General features: G+C 44.6%; 1 protein-coding gene across 2 annotated transcripts in view; it reads left to right on the top strand.

The window, feature by feature from the left end:
- CACNA2D1 (calcium voltage-gated channel auxiliary subunit alpha2delta 1) overlaps positions 1-24423 on the top strand; it is a 1913432-nt gene that overhangs the window by 1668500 nt on the left and 220509 nt on the right. For both annotated transcript variants that reach the window (XM_078674178.1, XM_078674177.1), the window contains 2 exons: positions 3853-3937; positions 5285-5347. In XM_078674178.1, the coding sequence (XP_078530304.1) occupies positions 3853-3937; positions 5285-5347 (148 nt within the window). The remainder of the gene's footprint in view (positions 1-3852; positions 3938-5284; positions 5348-24423) is intronic.

Raw genomic sequence — 24423 nt, 5'->3', positions numbered from 1 at the left:
ACTCATCTGGGGACAGGGAAAGGGATGGGGTGCTACATCTGACACTGGACCCAGCAAGGGACTCCCTATCTAGGGGGTACTCGCTCTCTGCTGGCGCCCATCCACTGTCAAACTCACTCTCCACATCAGACTCTTCAGGGCTCCCCTCAGACCCACCACCCTCATGGTGTGCGGCCCGGGCCCTCTCCCTCTCACTGTGCTCACGCTCCCAGTCATCCTTCTGCCACAGGATCATGTTATCCCTAAGCTTGGACTGGGTGTCTGACTCACTCACTGTGATGTCTCTCTCCTCACAAAACCGCACCAACTCATGCATACTGTACCTAAACAGGCCACAGAGGTTAAAAGGAGATTCCATCTTGACAGGATGCTCACAGACACGTGCAACACAAGGGACCTAGCAATCTGAAGTAAGAGTACACAATTCCAAAACTTCAACACTCTCCTTATCAAAGAGAACTCATACTCATGCGTCCAGGAAAACACACCATTCATCCACACACACCCTCCCCTCGGATCGGTAAGGCAGTTTCTACCACCCCTGACTTCTCAACCTGACCAAAAGCGTACAAACAGGTACCAAACTCTGGAAGCAGGGCGGGGGACAAATGTACTGAACACAATTATCAAATGACACTCTTCAGGAGAAGCAATAATGGAACTTCACCCAAAACAATAATCCCCAAAATGTGGTTATCTAAAAATGTAGAGCTTTGAAGTGCGGCCAGCTGCTACTGTGGTACAACGCAAACACAAATCCTTATCCCACCGCTGCCACCAATGTTGGAAACGGGACCCCCGGCTGGCCAGGGCTTTCGCCAAAGTCAGTCAGAGATCCCTATTCCCAAGTCAGGGCAAGGGAGTCACACAACAAGATAACCCCTGCTCACCCTCTAGGTAACGTGGTGCGAGCAGCAAGGCTAAACTTAGAGGCGATGTAAGTTAAGTATTTGCGCACGCACCCCAGCAACAACAACCAAAGGCCCACCACAAAGGAAACTCCACACCAGGTTATATGAAAATAGCCTTTGTATTATAATAAATATACATCAGATAAAACACACATATTGTTACACTGTGCCAACAGGCACGGGCAGAATTTACAAGGGATATTGTACAGGACAGGGCCACCTGGACCACTGTCAAGGGTATGCACTTTTAGAACTTAGCACTTGTAGAAAGTAAAATCACTGTAGAACACAATATAAAAATAGAGCACACAACCAGTAATCACTGGTAACAGGACCTCACTAGCACCACCTGTACTAGGGAGAAAACAACCACCTACATATCACAATACCTGTAGGGGTGTAAGAACATAACACATGATGCAATGCATACATTCAGAGGTGTAAAAGCACCACACATGATGAATAAACTACCCATTCAGAGGTGTAAGAAAAGTACAATTGCAATGGCGCCAAACTCACAAGTCACCACCTGTGACTGTCCCTGTGTCCCAATGTCAGGGCCTAAACGTGGCAGCTGCCCACAAAGTGCTGGGCAGCTGGAGATGAGGATGGGGCCAACGCTGGAGCTGCGCAGGCTCTGGCCAAAAGAATTGCCCCTAGAGCCTCTCTGGGCTCTTAATTAACAATCTGGCACTTCGAGCCTCTCAGGGCTCTAAATACAACTGTGGCGCCTTTCTTTGGGAGTCACCCCCTCTGGGGGGACTCGAGAACACTGGCCCGTCGTTGGAGTCCCCCTCCTGGGGACTCGAAGTGAAAATGGGGCGCCTAGAGCCTCTCAGGGCTCGTGAAATAATTGCCCCCTTGAGCCTCTCGGGCTCAACTACCAAATTATGCCCTGAGCCTCGCAGGCTCTAACAACAAAAATGCCCCGGTCGTTGGAGCCCCGGGGCTCTGCACACTGGAGGGGGGGGCGGGCACCAGCAATGTGCCCCGACGTCCCCCCTCTATCCCAACTGCCCTGGACTTGGAGCTCCCGCCCAGCCGGCTTCACTTACCGGCACTTCTGCAGGCGGGGGCTCCTTCCGGCGGTTGATGCAGACTTCCTCTGTTGCTCCGGTGCGGAGCAAGCTACACGCTGGGTCCGGAGTAGGCGGGGTAGGCTCTCGTCCTCCTCCTTGATGGCGACGCACCCTCGGCCGTCGGCGGGGCTCTCCCAGGCCACGGGAGCCCCGCGGGACCAACAGCACTTCCGGGTCGTCCTGTTGTCCCTCTTCCTCCTGGGCAGTACGTGCGGCCGGCGCCCCAGCCGCAATTAGGCCGCCATTTCTCGGACGTCCTCGAGGACGCTCCTTCCGTTGCCGGGCAACCCTCCGGCCAGGCTGATACTCGATAGGCTGGCGGGACAGCCAATGGCAGCGTGGCCCTGCAGTCGAGCCCCCAGGCTCCGGGTTGCGCTGCTGGGCAGACAGGAACTTCTCGCCGCAATCCGGGGTAGCCTCCCGGGAATTCACAATTAAAAGCGAGGTGGCACTCGCTTGGGCGGCAATGACCCTGGCAGGGTGGGCACCTGCCAGGGGGCTCCCAGATCGGCAAACAACGGGGCAAATGCCGGGTGGGCAACGGCTCTCACCAATAAAGCGCTCCTAGCGCTAGGACGAAATAACGCGCTCTCAAGCGCTGGAGGCCCAAACAAAGCGCTCCCAGGCGCTAGGGACCAACAAGCCCAGCAAAAGGCCTCCTAGGCAGGCAGGGGGGGCAAGGCTGGGCCCAGAGCCAGCACACTGGGTCTCCAGGCAGGGAGACAGTCCAAGTGGCGGTCCTCTGGCCCAGCAGCAGCAACAGCCCCCTCTGGCAGGATCCAAAAGCAGAACAACTTCTGTGGGGACACAGCCCCATTTTTATACTAGCAAATCCTTTGTTTCAGGGTGCAGGGTGGGGAAGAAACCAGTCGCAGCTGGTTTTGGAGCACCCTTGATGGCCCAACCACCCCTTTCATTCACTGGGGAGGCTAGGGTCGTTAGACACACCACAGGGGGGCGGAGCCAGCATTGTGTGGGGAAAACCCAGCCCATCCAGGACACAGGTAACTCCTCCCACACATCACTCATGCTAATCTCACACTCACCACCGGGCAGACCCATCCAGACTTCCTGGAGCCTGGCATGCCAGCCAGCTCCAGCCAATCACGCTCCAGCACCCTCACTGCACACATATCTCAATGTCCAGAAGTAGCACTTCCCTTCTAGACACATACATGCCGCATACACCATCTCGCAGCATTCACTCTCACGAGTTCACACATACTAAACTCGAGCCTGCACTCCCCACGCATCAGGAACTACCAGGGACACACACATTCCCCATGCATTCCTATGGGAGGGCAGGCCAGCCATGCTACACGCACGCACTTTCACTCTGGGACCCAGGGAAAAGTGCGCATAGACCCAAAAAATCACTGACACAGGGTCACACATAAAGCAAAAAGTTTAGGGGTGAACCTGCCCTACGGGCCAAGTCCAACATATAGGATAATAAATGCAAAAAGGTTTGTGGAAAGAATAGTCCTACGGTGCAAGAAAATTGTAATTGGCTGGTGCTCCTGGTTTAAAAATGGAAGTGACATATCAGGAACACCGGCCAGTAAGGAGCAACAATTGAGAGTGTAAGCCAATGGCAAGGAGCAGCTGTAATTTCACTCCTGAGAGTAATTACAGCAGGTCTTGAAGCAGCGCATGCGTGCTGATGCTCGACCTTAAAATCTGTTACGTTTTAAAAATCTAAGAAAACATTAGTGGTGATGTTTGAATCATATGTGATGTGGCCCTTTTACTTACTTGCAGACAAAAACTTCTTAAATAATACATTTTCAGATTTTTCAATCTCCTGGAATTTAATTGCTTTTACATGAACTAATTTGTGGTTATTATTTTTTCTTTGTCAGGTAATACTGATATGGTGAACCGAGTGCTGCTTGATGCTGGTTTCACAAATGAGCTAGCTACAAACTATTGGAGTAAGCAAAACCCGTAAGTTGTCTTTCCTTTCTCTTTTATAAATGTAAGAACCAGGGGGCATATTTTCTAGTCGGGTTGTCACAATGAAACAAACTCGCCGTTCTTCCTGCACCCAGTTTTCCCAAATGTAGGATGATCGAGGAGAGGAGTATCTTTACAGTACAGGGGGAGCAAACAGGGGCGGTGGAGGGAAGTAGGGGAGCTAGTCGGAGTCATAAAATGTCAACCCATTGTTCAAGAATGTTCACTTTCATGAAATTTACTTAATGTAAACAATCTGCAGCTTAAAACGTTCAGCAAAGACGACAGCTGATTTCTCATATGAAAAGGGAAAGAAGGGAAGAAGATGACTACCATCTGATGGCACATTAAGCAGACCTAATTTTCTATCAAAGGCTATATTCTCCCACACATTAACTAACTCCCCGAACACAAAGTTATAGAAGCATATAAAACATTTCTGTCTCTAAATATTTGCCATAGTACAAGCTCTGAGCTTTGTTACAACTGATATAGCTCAGAAGCATCCTTCCGAATGTCTTTCCAGGCTTCATTGAGATAGTGGTTTGAATATCATTACAAACAATGACTACGCAGTTCCTCTTAACAGGAGCATAATTACCGCTAAAGGCACAGATTGTACATGCGCTTATCAGAACACTCCAGCCGAGGGGGTAGCTACTTCTGCATCCAGAATTTCAAGCAGTGGATCAAAGTCCCATTTAACATCAAAGCCCAACCCTACTCTCCTCATTTAGAAAGCGTCTAGTTACATAACTCTCTATTTAGCCCTAGAACATTAATTAATCTGTACAGTAGTGATTCTTAACCTTTTGACTTCTGACGACCCACCACTGAATCATTACTGGGTCTAGGGACTCCACCCGCAAAAGCAATTTCTAATCTTTATACTTCTAAAGAACACACAAAAATATAAAAACAAGTATTCACAAACAGATGCTCAAATCTTTATTTAATTCGCAATTTCATCTAGGGCAAAGTTTTCCAAGTTTTTTATTTTGATTCTATATTTGCATATGCTTTATTACTTTTAATGCATTAATTTTAATAATATTTAATTTTGTAACACAGTCATGAACTCCCCTGTGTAGGCCTCATGGACCACAGGGGTTCTTTAGAGCTCAGGTCAGGAAGCACTGCTGTACACTATCAGAAAATGTAAATATGTAAAAGAGACAACTCTAAGAATACATTCTTCACTAAGCAAAGATTATATGAATTAGACTGACAATCAGAAAATATATTTTTCAAAATATAAAGAGAAAGGTTTATATCAATTATCTCGACGTTCATACGAAATATGTAATTATGTGAAAATTATGTCATTATGTTTTTTAGGAATGGAATACTTGCAAGGTTTGTAGTAACGGACGGCGGAATCACAAGAGTATACCCCAAAAGGTAAGCATTGATCATCTATTCCGAGCTAATATGCACATTACTTTATTTGGAAAATGAAATGCAGTCTTGTGGATTTGTAACATGAAAGACTAGTGCATAGACAGATAGAAAGATGTGAATTATATTACATTCAATGTTAGTTATGCAGCTGATTGTAATTGTAACAGTAAAGTGAAAGAACCTGCTGGCGATTAGGGCTACACTTTTCATACTCAGATGTAGTGTTAGTAGTCTCTAAACTGGACCCTCAGAAACATGATGCCTTGGGACATAAAATATGAGCTAAGTTACCAGTAAGATTTTTTTTTATATGGTTCTGTATTTCCAATATATCCATCAAGGCGTTCTGGTGACATCATAAAGCCCGAGGCCAAAGGTGGAGTGGTTTGTAAATGTCACTAGAACACGTGAGATGGTAAAATTGAACCATATTATGGTACCGGTTATTTCTTTTTTTTTTTTACTATATGTTTATTTTGGGGTAGCTACCCTAAAAAATACGTCTTCAAAGAGAAGATAACAGAATGAACTGACTGGAATGTTTATGTCATGTTTATCTTTCTTGCATACATTGTTGGTAATTCAATAGGCAATGCTGCATAATTTGGCACGCCATGTCTCATAGTCCTGACACTGTTAAAGCTCTACCGAGTGGTTTAGGGGCTATCATTGTGATGGTAAAATCTGTACATCACAGAAAACTGGGAAACATTTCACATAAATCACGTTTCACTGTGATATAAGGGTTTTAAAATAATGCAATTTGTGCAAGAGAAATGCACCTTTTTTAAGTTCAAGAGAAAATTTTTTGATATAAGAAGAAAAACAAGGTGTCAATACAAAATACAAAAAGATTATAAAAAATTAAAGACATTAGTAAGCAATGCGAGCAATAAAGTTATATATAAAAATAAGAAGAAAATCCGGGCAATAAAGCTAAAGGAAGGGAAAAAACAAAAAGAAAAAAACAGTAGTTATATAAACATGAGAGTACGTAGGAGGAGTATGAAAATGGTAAAATTGAGAGAAGAAGGAATGTAATGAGCATTTAAGGGGGCTTAGAGACTTCTTGCTGCGAGGGCAATGTGTGAAATAAACGATTAGCACAAACATCAAAGTAAAGCGTAACAGGAAGCCATAAGTCCATACGTTTTGCAGCCATGTGAGCTGGGAAAACAAAAGCAGTATCTAGTCTGTGATTATGGCATACGTTATACCACCACGCCTTAAAGGAGATGTTGGAAAAGTTCTTCCAATTGGCCGTGATCTGTTGAAATGCAGCAGCTAATAATAAATCAATAATCTGAGGTTTTAGTTCAACGTCTTCCCAACAAGGGGAAAGACTTCCTAGAAAAACGTTAGTATGAGAGAAAGGAATACAAGTATGAAAAATTATATTAATTTGAGCCCAAACCTGTAACCAAAAATCATGAACAGATTTACATAAGAACAACATATAAAACAAAGTCGCTTGTGGGGAAGAGCAAGACCAGCATGTATGAGGGGTGTTTGGAAAGCGTTTATGGAGGTCAAAGAGTGTAAAAAGAAGCCTGTTGTAGATGAAGAACAGGGACTGTGTCAAGGTCGCCGATCTCGAGGATTTGCGGATCTTAATCCATATCTTGTCCCAAAAAGAAACTGGCCAGGATGTAGTGAAATCATGTTCCCAGCACTCTTCCACTTTAGATTTGGGCCTAATGGAGTAATTAGTATTAAGATATTTGTAAATAGAGGAAGCCTTGGGAGTGGTGCGTAAAAAGGAGTGAAGTGATGAGGCAGGGGTGGGAGAGATAGGAGAAGAGTGCATCTGAGAAAGACGAGTGTAAGTTGTCATGCGGCTTCCTTAAGTAAGAGGTAGTTACGGGAGAAGGAAGCAGGTAGACCATAGAAGGAGCGAAGAGTGGTGAAAGGTATGAAGGAGGATTGGAAGAAAGTTGGGAAATCCATATCAGCCCTCTACGGCGCCATGCCTTCCAGAAGAAGGGTTTGTTACGGATAAGGAGGACGGTATTATGCCAAATGGTAGAGGAGAGAAAATCAGCAACAGTCGTAGGGGAGGCAGGAGAAGAAGATAAGAGCAATTTGGTAGTGAATTTGTGAATAGGAGCAGGAATAGAAGAGGGTTTACGTGAGAAAGTAAGATATTCAGCAAAAGAAAAAGGAGAGAGAAGGAGGCGTTCAAATTTAGCCCATAAAGGACAGGGAGAGCTAGGGTCTTGCAACCAAAAGGAAGCTTGTCGTAACAAAAAAGCTTCATGGTAGGCAGGGAAATCTGGGAAATTGACCCCGCCGTCTGATTTGGGGCGAATCAGTCGAGCAAGGGACATTCTAGATTTTTTGTTATTCCAAAGAAAGGACATCAAAATGGAGTTAATCTTTTTGAAAAATTTAGAAGGAATGGACACTGGAATATTGGAAATAGTATAGAGGACTATGGGGGACAACATCATTTTAATAGTGTCGAGACGACCCCACCAGGATAAATAAAGAGGGTGCCACCTGGATGTTAAGTCCAACAATTTTTGAGTACATTTAGATAAACAAAGGGAAACAGTGTCTAAAATAGAAGGGGTAACATGCAAACCAAGATATTTAATATGTGAGGAGCTCCAGGTGAAATTAGAGGCAGTGAAGTCAGGTTTAAATGTGAACTTCGTGAGGGGTAAGATCTCACACTTATCATTGTTAAGTTTGTAGCCAGATATTCTGGAATAATCTCTCACTTCAGCAAGGAAGGCAGGAATAGATTCAGTGGGATTGGAGATAAAGAGTAGGATATCGTCCGCATAAGCGGCCAATTTAACTTGGTAGTCTGAGATTTGAAAGCCATGAATATCAGGATTTTGACGGAGTTTGAATAAAAAGGGTTCTAAGGCCAAATTAAAGAGAAAAGGAGATAAGGGACAACCTTGACGGACGCCTCTCCCCATATTAAAAAAGGAAGAAACTTGGCCATTAGCACAAACCGCTGCACGAGGATTAGAATATAGTAAAGAAATCAAAGAAATACATTTAGAACCAAAACCAAACTATTTAAGGGTATGAAAAAGATAAGTCCATTCAACCCTATCAAATGCTTTCTCAGCATCTAGAGCAATCGCTGCAAGGGGATGGGGAAGGTGACGAGATTTGGACAAGACATTAAATAAAAGTCTGGTGTTGTTTGTGATAAATCGGCCCTTGACGAAACCTGATTGTTCCTCACCCAGAAGGTCTGGGAGAAGAGGGTCAAGACGTGCTGCAAGGGATTTAGCAAATATTTTATAGTCAATATTGACCAAGGAGATTGGTCTATAATTTTTGCAATATTGAGCGTCTTTCCCCTCCTTAGGGATCAGACAAATGTGCGTGTCAGAGAAAGAACCGGAGGAGGCACCTAAAGTGAGAAATGTATCTATGAGGGAGTGTAGTTTTGGGATGAGAAGCTTTGAAAAATGAAGGAAAAATTCAACAGTAAAGCCATCTGGCCCTGGGGCTTTATCTTTTTTAAGATTTTGGAGTGATGTGAGTAACTCTTGTTGAGAAATATCAAGCTCTAAGTGAGAGAGGTCAAGAGGAAAGTGGGCAGGTTTATGTATGTTGGAGAAAAACCGGTCTAGGGACTGAGAGGAGGGTTGGGTTTCGGAGGAGTACAAGGTTTTGTAGAAAGCTGAGAATTCAGTAAGAATGTCCGTATCTTTGTGTTTAAGAACAGAGTGTGTATCATAGATGGATTCAATATTTAATTTGTTATGCTTGACTTTCAAATAATTAGCTAAGACCTTCCCAGCCTTATTTTTACCTCCATAAAACTTTGCACTTGATTTTAACAAATATAAGGAAGCATCTTCCGTAGATTTCTTGTTAAATTTCATTTTGGCATTAATCAAGGCTGTTAAACTGTCGTGCGAATGAGAGGTGAAATAAGAGTGCTCCAATTTCTTAATATCAAGGAGAAGATCGGCCGTAAATTTGCGGGCCGTTATCCGCTTCTTTGCCCCATAACCAATTATAAAATCTCTCGCCGCAGCTTTGAAAGCATCCCAAATGGTATGCTTGGTAATAGAAGGGGTATCATTGAACAAAAAATACTCATCCGAAAATTCAGTGAAGGAGGCAGTAAACTTGGGATTCAAGAGAAGGGCGTTATTGAAGCGCCAACGCTTGGGTCCAGCTCATTTAGGAAGGATGTCAAGTTGAACGGAAGTGAGGGCGTGATCTGAGAGTAGAATAGGGCTAATCTCGGCACGGAGAAGAGTCTGGGCAATATTTTGAGTAACAAAGATATAATCAATCCGGGATTGGGAATGGTGGCATGGAGAATAAAAAGTAAATTCTCGCGTATCCGGATTACATAGGCGCCAGGCATCAGTGAGCTTATGTTGGGAAATGGCTTGGGAAAAAAGTTTATGGGACTTATTTGGAACGTAATGAACTTTAGAGTGTCTATCAAGGAAGGGATCGAGGGGCTGATTACAATCCCCCGCTAGGATGAAGTTATCATCAATAAATCTGGTGATATGATGGGAGAGCGTAAGCCAAAAAGCGGGGTCACCACCAGTGGGGGCGTAAACATTAAGAAAGGAAATTGGAACAGCCTTAAGAGACAGTTTAACATATGTCCAACGACCTTCAGCATCTGACTCCTGAGCAAGCAAAGAATGGGACAAAGTTTTGTGGCATAAAATAGCCACTCCATTGCGCTTACCATCGCCTTGGGAATAATAAGCTTCACCCACCCATCCTCTTTTTAGTTTAGCAGATTCTACATCAGACAAATGAGTTTCTTGCAAAAATGCAACATCAACATTTAAACGAGCAAGGTGAGACAAAATTCTCTGTCTTTTGATTGGAGAAATAATGCCCTTAACATTCCATCTAACTATTTTTAACGACATAATATAAAAGATAGATTAAGAATAGCAAAAAAAAGAAAGTCAAGAAAAGAGCCCAGAGGAGAGAACAAGCAAAAGAAAGAAGAAAGGTCTAGAGAAGAGAGGATAATGAATATGACATGAGATAGAAAAGTGAAAAAGAGGAATTGCAAGTGAGATAGCGAGCAAAGTAGTGAAAGGTTGAGAAAAAATGAAGAAAGTTGATCTGAGATAAAAGAGATCAAAGTCCAGAACATACGTAAAACAATGGATAAAAGATCATGTGAATAAAGAAAAGTGAGAAAGGAGGGAAATCAATATAAGGAAAAAGAGAGAGTGTAAGTCAAGAAGATGAGAGAGAAAATCATTTGAATAGGTAGACAAAGGAGAGAGAAGCAAGTGACAGATGAAAAGACATAAAGAGAAAAAGAGCAAAAAGGTTGATGAGAGTAAGGAAAAGGAGACACCTTTGAACAGAGTTGAAATCGGGAAAGAAGTAGGAATAGGGGAAAAAAGGGGAAGGCAAACATCAAAGGAGGGAAGGAGAACGTACTTACTGGGGGTTGAGCCAGGGGAGGATAATCAAGAAGGAGAACAAACGAGAAAACTGAGGGGGGTAACGCCAACTGGGGGAGGCAAGACAACCAGTGCGAGCAAACCATCAGGCCAGGGGGAACAGCACGCAATGAAATGTAGATTCTGTGGAGAAAAAAAAACAAGAGACATCAGGGGAGGAAAACATCAAGAGACGGAACAACCAAAATATAGTGCCGAACAGGAGTGAAAAACATATGAACAGGTCATATAAATATAAGGGAACATGAAACAAAGGAAGTCATATAAGGAGAAAGTTAGCATGACAAGCATGACAAAATCAACATGAACTATATGAACCAAATAGAGATCAACAGCAACTTAGGTGAGTCATGGAGGGAAAGCAGATGAAGAGCTGGAAAGGTCCATGTCAGATGCTTGATAAAAATTTAGGAAGCTTCGAAGGCGAACAGGATCATCGTAGGTCGTCGTCTTGTTGTTATGAGTGACTCTGAAAAGACAAGGATGGAAAAGGCCATATCTGGCGCCAATGGAACGAAGTTCTGGTCTCATATTCAAAAAGGCTTTGCGACGGTTGGCTGTAGCTCTAGCATAATCCTGCGCAAAGAAAAGGGTGGATCCTGACCATGTGAGGCGAGGAGAAGCTCTGGATGCTGAGAGGACTTTAAGAAGGTCAGTATATTCCAGGAAATACATGATGACGCCTCTTGGTCTTGAAGAAGCAGAAGCAGATGAAGAGATGCGACCTAACCTATGTGCTCGTTGGATATTAAGCACAGTACTTTCTGGTAAGTGAAGGAGCTTAGGAAGGAAGGATTTGAAGAAAGCAATAGGGTCACTTCCCTCACAATTCTCCGCCAGGCCGTAAATGCGCAGGTTGTTGCGTCGGTAACGAATTTCAAGCTCCTCGACCTGCTTCTGGAGAGAGAAAATCTGTGACTGCATGTGCGTAACCTTGGAGGAGGACTCCTGGAGAGAAGAAACAGTGTGCTCCACCGTCGTAACTCTCGCATCCATCTGTGACCAATTATCAGTTAACACCTGTAACTTGGTATTGGTTTCCTCCATGAAGGGTCGAAGGGCGCTTATCTCCACCAATGATAGCTCCATAGATACACATGAGGAGGAGCCCGACGGTGATGGAGGATCCTTTTTGAGGCGTTTCGTTGCAACCTTCTTTGAGGGCTGAATAGGATGCTCCACACTAGACTGCGACATGAGGGCAACAGATGCCTGAGAAGCTTCCAAATGAGCCAGTGCAGAAAATACTTTTGAATTTTTAATGAAGATGCATCGGGGAGTCTTAGGAGCACGACCTGTTGCACCCTGAGCCATAAGACGAGTACCATCTCCAGAAAGAAAAGCTAGCACTTGGAGCGCTCCAGTCTAGTGAAAGTCAACAGATGAACGGAAAGGCAGCAGATCCTGCAGGAGCACGCTGGAGGAAAGTTAGGATATCCAAAGAAAGGCACTTCAGAATGACATGAGAATAGCAAAAATCCACACAAGGTCGCAGAAAAATGTCCAGCTGGTCAAACTATGAAGCCCTCATATAAGGATGCGAAGCAAAGACTGGCCGTTGAGATGAGGAATAACAAATTGGCAAATAGCAAAAAAGGAAACATCCAATGGAAGAAGTCACTGCAGCATAGTCATTAAAGGCATCCCGAGGGAAATGTGCATCAAAGAAAAAGCACATATGGCGTGAGGAACTGCAGACATAAATAAAATCCAATAATCAAAGAGTGTGGCATGAATAAATGAACTGCGGTGAAAAGCCTGCAGAAGTTGCTGCCACAAATGACACAGGTGAGGAGAGAGTGTCAGGCAGAGGTAAAATGGCCGCTAAAATCGAAACAGCGGAAAGCGACACTCATAAGAGCCAAATAAACAGGTCTGGTGGCAGCAGCAGCCAAAGTAATCAAATATTGGCTCACCATGAGCGTTGTGAGAGGCCAGAATCAGCACAGGAGGTCGGCATGGCTGAGAAAGGGCAGCGCGCTGGACGTGTGTCAGGAGCACAAAATGGCGGTTGCGGCCGTCATGAAGCCGCGGCCGCCGAGTCCTTCGTCAGAAAAGCAATAAAAACTGCAGTGGGAAGCCGGAAATCAGTTCCGCGGTGCTCCCTCCACTGTCCGATGATGCATTCCGCCGTATTAGAGTGCCGGTGGAAGACGGGAGCTGTTAATTCCCCCGGCCAGCACGGACCGCTCACGTCGGAGCTGCCATCCACACCGGGCGCCAAACTTGATGAATGGGTCATATCAACGACCCAGGCCAAATGCACTGCGCAAATAGCCCCATAGGCAGTCCTTTGTAACTTTTTTAGAAAACCACTTAAACTTCTTTTTTCATCCTTGTTCACATTTTTTTCTTTTTCATTCTCTTCAATTTATGGTCCCCACTTGACCGTGTACGCCTTTTTTCCATGTTTCTAATGTTCCACCTGTGCCACTCCGGGCCTCTTGAAAGAACATGACTAGTGCGAGGTTCGTAAAAGGCAGTGTTTATTTAAAATAACCCAATGCATTTCGGGCATGAAATGCCCTTCGTCGGGGGTCACTGCCATTGAAGTTTAAAAGCGCCCATTCTTCTCTGCATTCTCAGCAAACATTATTCCTCCCATCATCCCTTGCGTTATATCCACACCGGGCGCCAAGCCACGCTCCCCCAAGAGAAACGCACCTAAACATGTAATATATATATATATATATATATATATATATATATATATATATTATATGTTATATATATATATTATATATATATATATGAAAATAAATGTATAGCAAAACATGCATTTATTACTACAGTGCAAAGGTAAAATTCGAGTTTATTACCAGAACAAACATACATTGACGCATGGAAAACATTGTTTTCTGCCTCACAGATTGTATTGTGCAATTTCATGTGGCAGTAGTCTGGTCTCCTCATTATTATTTTACCTTGTGCACAAATGTAACCCCCATTCATCCGGGTTTTGGTTTAAAACAAACATACATGAAAAGATTCAATGGCATCACCCACATATTGAGATGTGCAGCGTATATTAATGCATTAATACCAAATGTGAGGGAGGATTGGCCCATTATGGCCTACTGGTAACTCTGCCTTTTGGGTGTCATGTCCCCTCCTCACACTTAACAATGGTAACTTATACCAAATTAAACTCTGTTCATCTGCAAAAAAAACAGGCTGCAGGGAAGGTGATGCGTCAGTTTCTTACACTCAGGGAAGGTGATGCATCGGTTCCTTACTGCAGCGCAGGAGAGTTGAGGCGTCTGTTCCTTACCGGAGAGGAGTTGATGTGTTGATTTCTTACTGCGTGGGAGTTGATGAATCTGTTTCTTACTGTGTCCCCCAATGATGCAACAGACTTGGCATCTCGATGCGATGCGATGCGATGGTCCAGGACAATGCTTGGAATCTTGCAGCAGCACATTTTGGCTTGCGTCGCATTCGGTGCGGTGATCTCGGACTTCGGAGGTCGTGGCACAAGATGCGACGTGTAGCGATTTCCCGAGCCCCAGAAAGTGCTGCAACGGTTTCTTCGGTGATGCGTAGGTAACAGGTACAGATGCGTCACACTTCTTTGATGTTGCATTGATTTTCCAGCTCCCAGCGGAAAACAGTTCTCTAGAGGTCTAAAACAGCAGCAGGCACCTCTTGCCGATCAGAATCCCCAGCAAGGAAGTTCAGTGGATCTATTGGTGACGTCGTTGTGTCCCTGAGACTACAGAACAGGAGGCAAGCTCAGTTTCAAGCCTTTGGAGATCTTCCTCAAGATAGCAAAGCAAACAGCAAAGTCCTTTTCTCCTTTCCTTGGCAGCAAGTAGCCACTGCAGGCCAACCCCAGATAACAAATAGCACAGGGGCAGTATTCCTCCTCAACTTCTCTGGCTCTTCTCCTTGGCAAAGGTTTCTCCTGATTCCCAGAGTGATCTAAAAGTCTGGTGTCTGGGCCCTTCATTTTATACCCAAAAATAATTTGTTCTATGAAGGCAGAGAGTGTCTGTACTCAGTCAAAACCAGTTCTGTGGGGCACGTTGCAAGTATACAACAACCTCCATTGTCAGTGTGAACCCTGGCTCCCGACACACCACAGGGGAGGAGCCATCATTGTGGAAGGCAGGATCAGCGCTATTCAGGTGCGGGTGCAACTCCTCCCACCAATCCAAATGCAGACCAGGCCTATTCAGCCCAGCCCTGACTAATCAGGGTCTCTGGAACCACTGGTCCTCCCCAGCCCCTGTCATCCAAAACCAGACATGCAATACACAAATATAGCAGAGGCACACTGGATGGTTAGGCAAGAAAATACCTATTTTCTAAAAGTGTTTTTTCCAAACACAGAATGTAAAAATCACCCTCACTAAAAGATGCCTTTTAACATTCTGAGTTCAGGCATATCATACTTTATTTGTTTACCTTGTTCCCAGGGCCAGATGTTATAAGCAAACTCCCTATTCTGCCCTATGGGAACAGGTAGCCTTGCAATAGTGAAAAACGAAATTTGCAGTATTTCACTATCAGGACATGCCACACACACCAGGGCATGTCCTACCTCTCACATACAATGCACCCTGCCCAGAGGGGTACCATGGGCCTACCTTAGGCGTGACCAATATATAGAAGAGGGAAGGTTTAGGGCCTGGCAAGTATGTACACTTGCCAAGTCGACATGGCAGTCCCAGACTGCACACAGGCTCTGCAATGGCAGGCCAGAGTTACATTTTACAGGCTGCTTATGTGGGTGGCGCAATCAGTGCTGCAGCCCACTAGCAGCATTTGATTTACAGGCCCTGGGCACACACAGTGCACTATACTAGGGTCGGACAAGTAAATCAAATATGTCAATCATGGAATCACTATTCCATAACGGCAATTTACAAAGGGAGCATTTGCACTTTGGCACTGAACAGCAGTGGCAAAGTGCCCAAAACATCTAGACCAGCAAAACAGAGTCCAACGCACCGCAAAAACACAGAAGGCAAAGGCAAAAAATGCAGGGGAGACCCACGCCAATGGTGTCAGGTCTAACAAAGGGCAAATAAGATCAGGGAGAAAGGGCATCCCTGCCTCGTTTCCCGGCATATTTTTACTGGTTCCGATGGTATGCCATTTACCCGAACCCGGGCTACTGGGTCTGTGTACAGCAGATGTATCCTGTTCAGGAAGGCATGTGGCAATCCCATCCTGGCTAGGACCGTAAACATATAGGTCCACTGTATGGAGTCGAAAGGCTTGGCGGGGTCTAAAAAACAGCCACCACCTGCATTAAGGGGCTGAGGTAATGCATGACTGTGAATAACGTACAGAAGTTGTGCGTGCTAGTCGATTGTGTGAAACCTGCTTGGTCTGGCAGCTCCAAGGCCTGCATTAGTGGTTGGAGTCGCAATGCAATACTCTTTTCTAGGATCTTTATATCTATATTGATTAGCAACAGTGGGGGATAAGAGTCTACCTGCTCAGGTGGCTTCCTGGGTTTAAACAGTGTTATTAGTAGTGCCTCACAAAGGGAGGGGGGAAATAATTGTCCGTCACATGCCTCCTAATACATAGCTAATAAGTGAGGGATCAGTAGGTCTGAGAAAGATTTGTAGAATTCCCTGGGGACCCCGTCACTTCCAGGTGACTTACCATTGGGTAAGGAGCGAATTGCGTCACCCACCTCCTCTTCCTTTATGCGCTGCACCAGGTATTCTCTCTGCCCTGGCGATAGCCATGTTAACGCTATATCATTTAAATATACATCTGTTTTTCTCGGTGTGGTGGATTGACATCCGCTATATAGTTCCACGTAGAAATCCACAAAGCTTTTGAGGATTTCATGGGAGTCATGCTGACTTGTTCCATCCTCTGCGGTCAGCACCTGGGGCATGTCACAAGGTCCTTTTATTTTGGTGGCTAAATTGCGACCCGGTCTCTCCCCCTCCCCATATGCTCTTGCCACCCATCTTTTAGATAAAAAGCAAATCTCTTGGTCCGTCGTCTCTGTATATTCTTTAAGGTGTATTTTGATGTCTGCCAGTGTTTGTGGTTTAGGATCAGTTTCATATACTCTCTCGAATGTCTGTAACTTTTTTTCAAGTATGGACATTCTATTTCACAAGGATGACAGGACTCCAATGCATGTGCCTCAAATTGTGACCTTGAAGGCCTCCCACTGCACACCCCCTCTGTCCACAGATCCCTTATTTTCACTGAAATGTTGTATAATAGCCGTCTTTACCACATCCCGAAAAAGTGCATCTGTAAGGGCTGAGGCCTGCAGTTTTCATTAAAACGGTCGGGTTGTCAATTGGTAGAGACAGCGACAATAATACTGGGGAGAGGTCTGACAACGTTTTAGGCAAATGCCTCACAGTATGTTTCCAGTTGTTCACTTTACAGGTTACCAGCCAATAATCCAATCTGGACCACATGCTATGTACGGACGATATGTAGGTGCCCTCGGTCTTTCCTGGGTTCCGAATTCATCAGATATCAATAAGTTCCCAATAATCCATTCCATCTTTGAGTACCTTGCTTGCTTGTTTGATGAGACCTGAGGAGGGTCCGGACCTATCTACTGCTGGGCCCATAGAGAACTTAGTCTCCTCCCAAGATGACAGTGGATGGTTGTAGTTGATAGATTTGGCTATATATCGTGGTAAAGAGGTCAGAGTCATCTACATTGGGACCATAGATAATTATTAATGTTAGTGTTGTGCCCCTGCAGTTTCCCTGGCATATAAAAAATCTCCTCTGGTCGTCTGTTTCAGAGTGTATCACGTTGAAGGGGGTTCCCTTGTGGATTAGGATGAGTACTCCTCTGGAATAGTAGGAATATGAGGATGCAACTTTTACGTCTGCCCATCGTGGTCCTATATGTGTCACTGCTTGCAGCGTGAGGTGCGTCTCTTGAATAAATGCGATATCTACTTGGTCCCTATTGAGATGCGCAAAAACCTGCCTAACTTTTTGGGGCCAGTGTTCATTTAGGGATCACATAATTTTGAGGTTTGCGTGAGTGGAGATCTCCAGGTAGTAGTGTGATCAGGCGGGATCAGTGTGAGAAGCATGCGCTCAGGGTTTCCATGACATCACAACAGTAACAACCCTTCCCACACCCACTTTGACTCTAGGAACATGCCAAAGCCATGCCCAACCATAAAATAACATTTGTAATCAAACAACATATTAACAATTGGCCATGCAGGCCCGTAATATAAAACATACATTCGGAGTTGATCAGGGTATACCCTTGTTGGGGGGCACAAGAACGCTTTAACCTTCTGTGGTACGAAGGGGGCTGGGAATTTTATAGGTTTGACCTGGTCCACCATTATTTCAGTCTGTGAGGTGAGAGAAGCCTCCCTTCACAGCTATGTCACATTGACTCTCACAATAATCCAGTCACATAATGAAGGATTTGTCCCCAGTGCACACTGACTACCTTCTCCCTCAATTTGCCTCACCCTTTCAGACTATACTTTAGTGATATGCACACCTCATAAGATGACTTATCTGTATGGGCAGTTCAAGATTTGTAAGGCAGGTTTTGCCATCATCTGTTCGAGGGTCAAGTCTCTGGTCTTCCTGCTTTTTTGATAAACTCCATTGCTGCTTTTGGAGTGTTGAGTAGAATAGGATGGCCTTCATGTTTCACTCTCAATTGAGCTAGATAAAGCTCATGACTGCATGACTGCAGCTTCTTTTTTGCTGGGCCAAATTCGCGCCGAGCTGCCTGAACTGCAACGGTGAAATCTGGGTAAAATTATATCTCGTTCCCATCAAATTTGATGGCGCCATGTTCCCGTGAGAGGCGTAACACTACGTCTCGATCTCTATAGTTTAAAAGTTTATTGATGATCAGACGTGATGGTGCACCAGGAGGCAGTAGTCCCTACAAGGATCTATGTGCCCGGTCCACTATTAACACTGCCGATAGCTCCTCGCTTCCGAAGACACTCCTCAGCAACTCTTCCACATAATTTTCCAGGCACCCAGAGTTTGTGGATTCTGGGACCTCTATTATGCTCAGATTGTTATGACATGGCCTCGCCTCCAGGTCCTCATTCTTTGCTTGTATAACAGCTAGTATCTTGTCCATGTTTAATTGCTTTTGGGTCAGGCCTTGAATGCCGTCTTCGGTTCCCGAGATGCACTGCTCCGCTGCAGTAAGTCTTCTATCTTGCTTTTCCAGCTTGTAGGCCATGCTGTCCATTCTTATGTTGAGAGCTTTTATTTTAACGTCTATCGATTGCAGACCTTGAGCCGCTTAGCCACGAAGGTAGGTCCTTCTCAGAGTCTGAGTGTGCGTGTTGTGGGGTTATTGATGTCTTCCTTTCCTCTAAGGTGTGATGCGACTGCTGTCTGTTCGTCTTCCCCATCTTGTGGAACAGGCTATGCTGTACCGGTGTTTAAAGTTCCCACTACTTTCCCACCTTCACGGTGAGGGGGAGGTGACTTCGAGTCACCCCAGTACCCTGTGGTTCTTGCTTATTACTGTTGTTTCCCCCACGCTGTGATAGTTGATGGGTGTGCAGTTCTTTGTCAAGGCACCAGTACCCTATGCTGCTCACTCCCTGCGCCGCAACGTCTTATGGTTTGCCACCATAAGTATTGTTTCAATGCTGTGTGGTGTTAGGTTGAGCTCCATATCAGTGGCTTGACTTCTAGGCACTCTGTAGCGCTATTATAGCGCCAACTGCTTACTTCGACTTCTGCTCCCGAGTTATTGCATGTTGTGGAGGGGGGCAGCACTTCATGCACCCCCCTGTGTGGATGAAGTGTTGTAATTGTAGAGTGTGGGTGTTAGTGATTGTCGTCTAGTTAGTGCAAGTCTCTGCCACGTCAGTTCTGCCTCCTGCGTGATTTAGGACTTCTGGGCCTGGTGCTGTGTTGTGGAGTTAAACTTAGAGTTCCCCACGTAAATTCCACTTTTTTTCTCACTTTCAACATGCCGCCAGCATGTTAGCCTGGCAGGGCGTGGTCTGTGCAGGTTAGGTTGCATCCGCATTAGGGCCTGAAGGTCACCTGGGGCCCGGCTGCTTGAACGGTTCGTACTCCACTGTGTATTATGGGTTATCTGCTCACAACGTGATGAACACTACTTACTGGATTCCAACAGCACGGGAGTAAGGAGATGCTGTGTAGGCCCAATGCAGGATTGGCGGGCGCTGGGGGACCTAAATCTGTCTCCACTCAGCTCTCAACCGCTGTTCTGGCTCTCCCGCTTCTCAGGGCTCCCGGTGCACACGCTGCTGGTTCACTGCTGCTACCTGGTGAGTTGGGTCCCTCTGGGCACGGGTGTAGTAGCTTTCTGCGCTTCTCTCCCCCCTACGCTGGTCTTTCCTACCGTGTATTACACAGCCTTGTTTGTCCAGTGAGATCGGCCCCAATGTGCTGGGGAGACAGGAGTCTTACCTCCCCCTGGAGTTTGTCACTTCTTGCAGGTTGTTTCAGTGCCCTGGCTATATGGTGCTGCACCGTCGCCCCTCTACGGGGGGAAGCGAGGCGCCGTCCTCCGATTATCCGCTAGCATTCACCATTTTTGAAGGGAAGATCTGGACCCTCTCACTTGCTTCTGTACCCTCCTGCGTGGACGGTTGGTGATTCTTTTTCCTCCTAAATGCAGAGTTTGTGCTGCAGTGAGTTTACACAGTTGTTAGGGTTGTCAAAGGCTTCCTGATCCCCGTATATAAAACAGATTATTTTACTGGCTGTCAGAGCTGCAATTCTGTGCAGCCATCTTGCTGTGGGATCACTAATGCCCCCCTGTATGACAATGTATGTTACTTTATAGAACAAGCAATGGCAAAGCCAACAGATTCAGACAATGTGTAGTGTAACAAAAACATGTTGTAGTGGGTTGCTAGCTAAAACGTTAACTCATTGAGCTTTGTCATCAGCTTGTGCCACAGCGACACATCACAGGGTTCTGCTGCATAGTTCAATATTTGTGTTTGGTTATGTAGATTCTCTACCTTTTCTGAATACTTTGGTGTTGGAACAATTAAGAAAATGTTACATTTAATAGTTTGCTTTAAGTGTAATTAAGTTGCCTATCATTCACAAATCACATTTTGATTACTTGTATTGTGTCTACCTGCCTGCCTTTGTTGCATAATTCATGTTCAGAACCTCAATCCCATTCTGACAAGATGCTGTACAGAGCTCGCATGAACAAGAGTGTGCAACTGAGTGGTAGACTAGGTATGAGGAGCATGATTCCATGACCAAATTTGCAAAGGGTGCTCAGAGAAGGGTGAATGGACACTGCACTTAGGGGCGCTTATGGAGACAAAACACAGTTATGCGTATCTTGCATAAATGTCTAGATGCATTTACAGTATTACATGGCCTTTTGAAAGCAGGTGTGATCATTCGACAAACCAAGCAGTGCAGGATGGAGACAAGATATTGTTAAACCTCTTGGTATTTTCCAGATTCTGCATTAAAATTAAAAGCTTTCTTATGTTATCCTCATATCTTATGCTATTAATTCATAGAGGTACTACTAATAATAATATGGGGTTCCAAGACCAGACGTAAAATGCAGGATAATGACTCACTTTGCAATGATTTCTACTTACGTTCATTATGTGTTAATTAATATCGCTTATGTGGATATCCTGAAAATGTGAACTGCACCCCGCCCTCCTGGACTACTTTCAACACCCTCGTGTTATGAGATCAGTGTAGATATTTTATTAAAAGACCTGGAAGAGGTTCAATTCAAAATGCTCTGCATTCATAGTATTGTGCTAACGGTACGTTTATGTATTTATTGATATGACGCATTTAGTAAAGCACCTACAGATCCCTAGGTAATTTCAGAGTACTTTACTGGGTAGGGAGGGAAATATTTATAGTCAGTATTTACAGTAGTTTATATAGCTTAATTCTCTTGGATATCATGCCTTCTCTCTCCCTGTTTCCCACTCCAGTTCGATATTTCTCACTAAAAAATAAAAATAAAAAAAAGTTTGATTTACGTAGAGAGTGTTGCTGTCTGATTGAAAGATTTTCACACTTTTAAAGAATGCAATTCTGTTCTCAATCTCAAACTGACATCATTTGGACCCATTCCCTGCGTTCAATGGTTTTAAGGGTTGCCTTTTATCGCCAAGCTCGAACACTCTTCTCTGACAATTCCCTATAACATATCGTGATGAAATACCAGAGGTTAAGATTCATGGTCCCATTAACTGTTATAAGTTACATGCATAGTGAATATAGGTAATCACTTACGGAGGTAGGGAAAGATAATGTGTGCTAGTCCTGTATTTGAAAATATAGTACCAGCTGACTGCTGTTTGTGTCGTGCTGCCTGTGGTGAACAATGCAGGCAAGGCGCACTGCTGAAGCACCTTTGGTTGCCTCTTACTGCTCCTCACAGGCTCACACTTGAGGAACTATTTGGTACCATAAATGTGGTGCCCACTTTTCTGTTCAAAGCACTATGTTGTTCATTTAAGAAGGGTTCTACATACAGTCTTACCCCTTTCAGTTCACAGAACATTACTAGCATTGTCACCAAATTTGAACATCCTAATAGTTTAATGATGCCAAAGAGCAGAGAACATGGCCAATTAAAATCGCTCCAAAACGCTGGATGCTTGCTACACTTTCTTCCTCAATGCAAAGTGAAAGACACTGTAGCAGTGTTTTTCATAAGGGATTAGGACTAGAAGGGATTAGATTCTCTTTAAAAAAAAATATGTTTTGAAAGGCTGTACCTCGCCATCAACTTTGGAAATTTAAGTCCTCTACTTTATCCTTCACTTGCTGCATATCCTTAAGGAGTCGGGTTGTAGTTTCTGAGTGGAGCTGTTGCGCATTCTCCAAATTAGATATCCTTTGTTCAGTTTCCGTGGAGCTGGAGCTCAAATTCTGGAGGCCTTTATCTATCAAGTCCAGCTTCCACTCTGTTTTGTTTGCCATTTCCTGGTGTGCCACTCTCATTTGTTAAATCTCCACCAGCAGCCAGCTGTTTAAGGAGGACACAGAGCAGAACATTGTATCCTTCTAAATTTAGATCTATGAAGCCTTATATCTGAAGGAGATTCATTTGTAGTGGCTCTGAGCTGACCTCCATGCCCTGAATTTGTTGCGAACCAGTAGTGAGGAGCATCCAATTATGCAAGCCATTCACATGTTTGCTTAGCCTAATTGAGGGTACTGCCTGTCTGAATGGGAGTTGCTCTCTGTCTGGTGCTGCGTCACTCTTCTCGAAAGAAAGAGTTGTTCTCACATTTCCATCTTTTAAATCTAGGAGTGAATGTCTATTAAAGCTAGGATATTTGGGCATATGTAAGCTACAATCTGAGAGACCTGCCATCGTAACCGGTATGTTCGATTTTCACCTACTGGCTCCTGCAGTTCCCTCCTGTCTACTCTTTGTGGCAAGCTCGATTTCTGGTAAGCAGATCCCAGGGCACTTTAAGGGTGTACTGACTGCTCAACCTGAACCCCCACAATGTCTACAGTTTCAGACATCCTCCTGTGATGCACACTTGTTCCCTGCAAGAGTAATCGGGGTATAGCCTCCAGTGGCTGATGCAGCAATGGCTGCGATATCTATTTGAGTATTTAGAAAATAGATCTAGGTGATCAAATGTAAAGCTCTAGGGATCCCAGAAACCTTCAGCAAAAATAAAGACTTATCCAAAGAAATGACCATAGTATTCATTATGACTTGCCCGATTCTTGGATGGATCTCCTAATTACAAGGGTCTTAGAGTTCCTCCATTGACCCTAAGGATAGGACCAAACCTTGGACTAACCTGGTCTGCTTCCAGGACTTCAGAATTCTTGAGGAGACTCTAAAAAAAGTATCCAGATGTGATTTGTAAAAAAGGGAATGATTTCTCAGTGCATGTTTTTCCGGACATGCCATATGAAACCGCTAGGAAACGTTGGGAATTGAAGTGCTTTTCTGAGACTTTAAGAGCCAAGAGTGCCCAACCCCAACTGTGGCACCCAGCTAATGTGAAGGCTTTTTTGGGAGGGAGGTTCTATACGTTCACTAATCCAGCTGATTTTGAGGGTTATTGTTTCAGATGAGGGGAACCCTAAGGGTTCAAAATGATAAGCTTCAGGCCACCACTGGTCAATGTAGAACACACCATATGCTAGCAAACGTTGTAGCTCTTAAGTTCCATGGATTAGGAGCTACAGGTATGGGGAGGGTGGGAGAATGCACAGGGTGGGAGTAGGGTTAAGGGTTATCATGTGGGAGTTGGTTAAGCAGGTGTTTGGTGAATGGGAGTCACTGCAGGGGGCAAGTTTGCTAGAAAACAGTATGAAAGAATTGGCTAGATGTGACTAATGAAAACAGCTGCTCTTTGTGTAAGAGATCTGATTCAAAGTTTCAGAGGTTTGTGTTAGCACCCCTAAGGAGTTTTGAGATGTTTAGAGGAAAAAGGGAACAGACATAAAAGTAGTGATTTGTAAAAAAAAGTGCAGGTTAGCTGTCTCCCTTCAGAGACAGACAATGTGATATTTACTACTGTCTCTTTCTATGGCCCCATTCATGACAACATCAACCCACTTCAGTCATTATTATGAGACCTATGCAATCTTCCTGGGATACCAATATTGGGGGGTGATTTTAATTATCATCCTTCACCAAGGTTGGGATCGTCAAATCCAAACCAAAAGCAAGAGAAATACAGAATG

This window comes from Lissotriton helveticus, chromosome 1_1 (genome assembly GCF_964261635.1).
Source record: "Lissotriton helveticus chromosome 1_1, aLisHel1.1, whole genome shotgun sequence".
Lineage (NCBI taxonomy): Eukaryota > Metazoa > Chordata > Amphibia > Caudata > Salamandridae > Lissotriton > Lissotriton helveticus.
The sequence above is the reverse complement of the archived record's forward strand: the minus strand, read 5'-3'. Positions and strand labels throughout refer to the sequence as shown.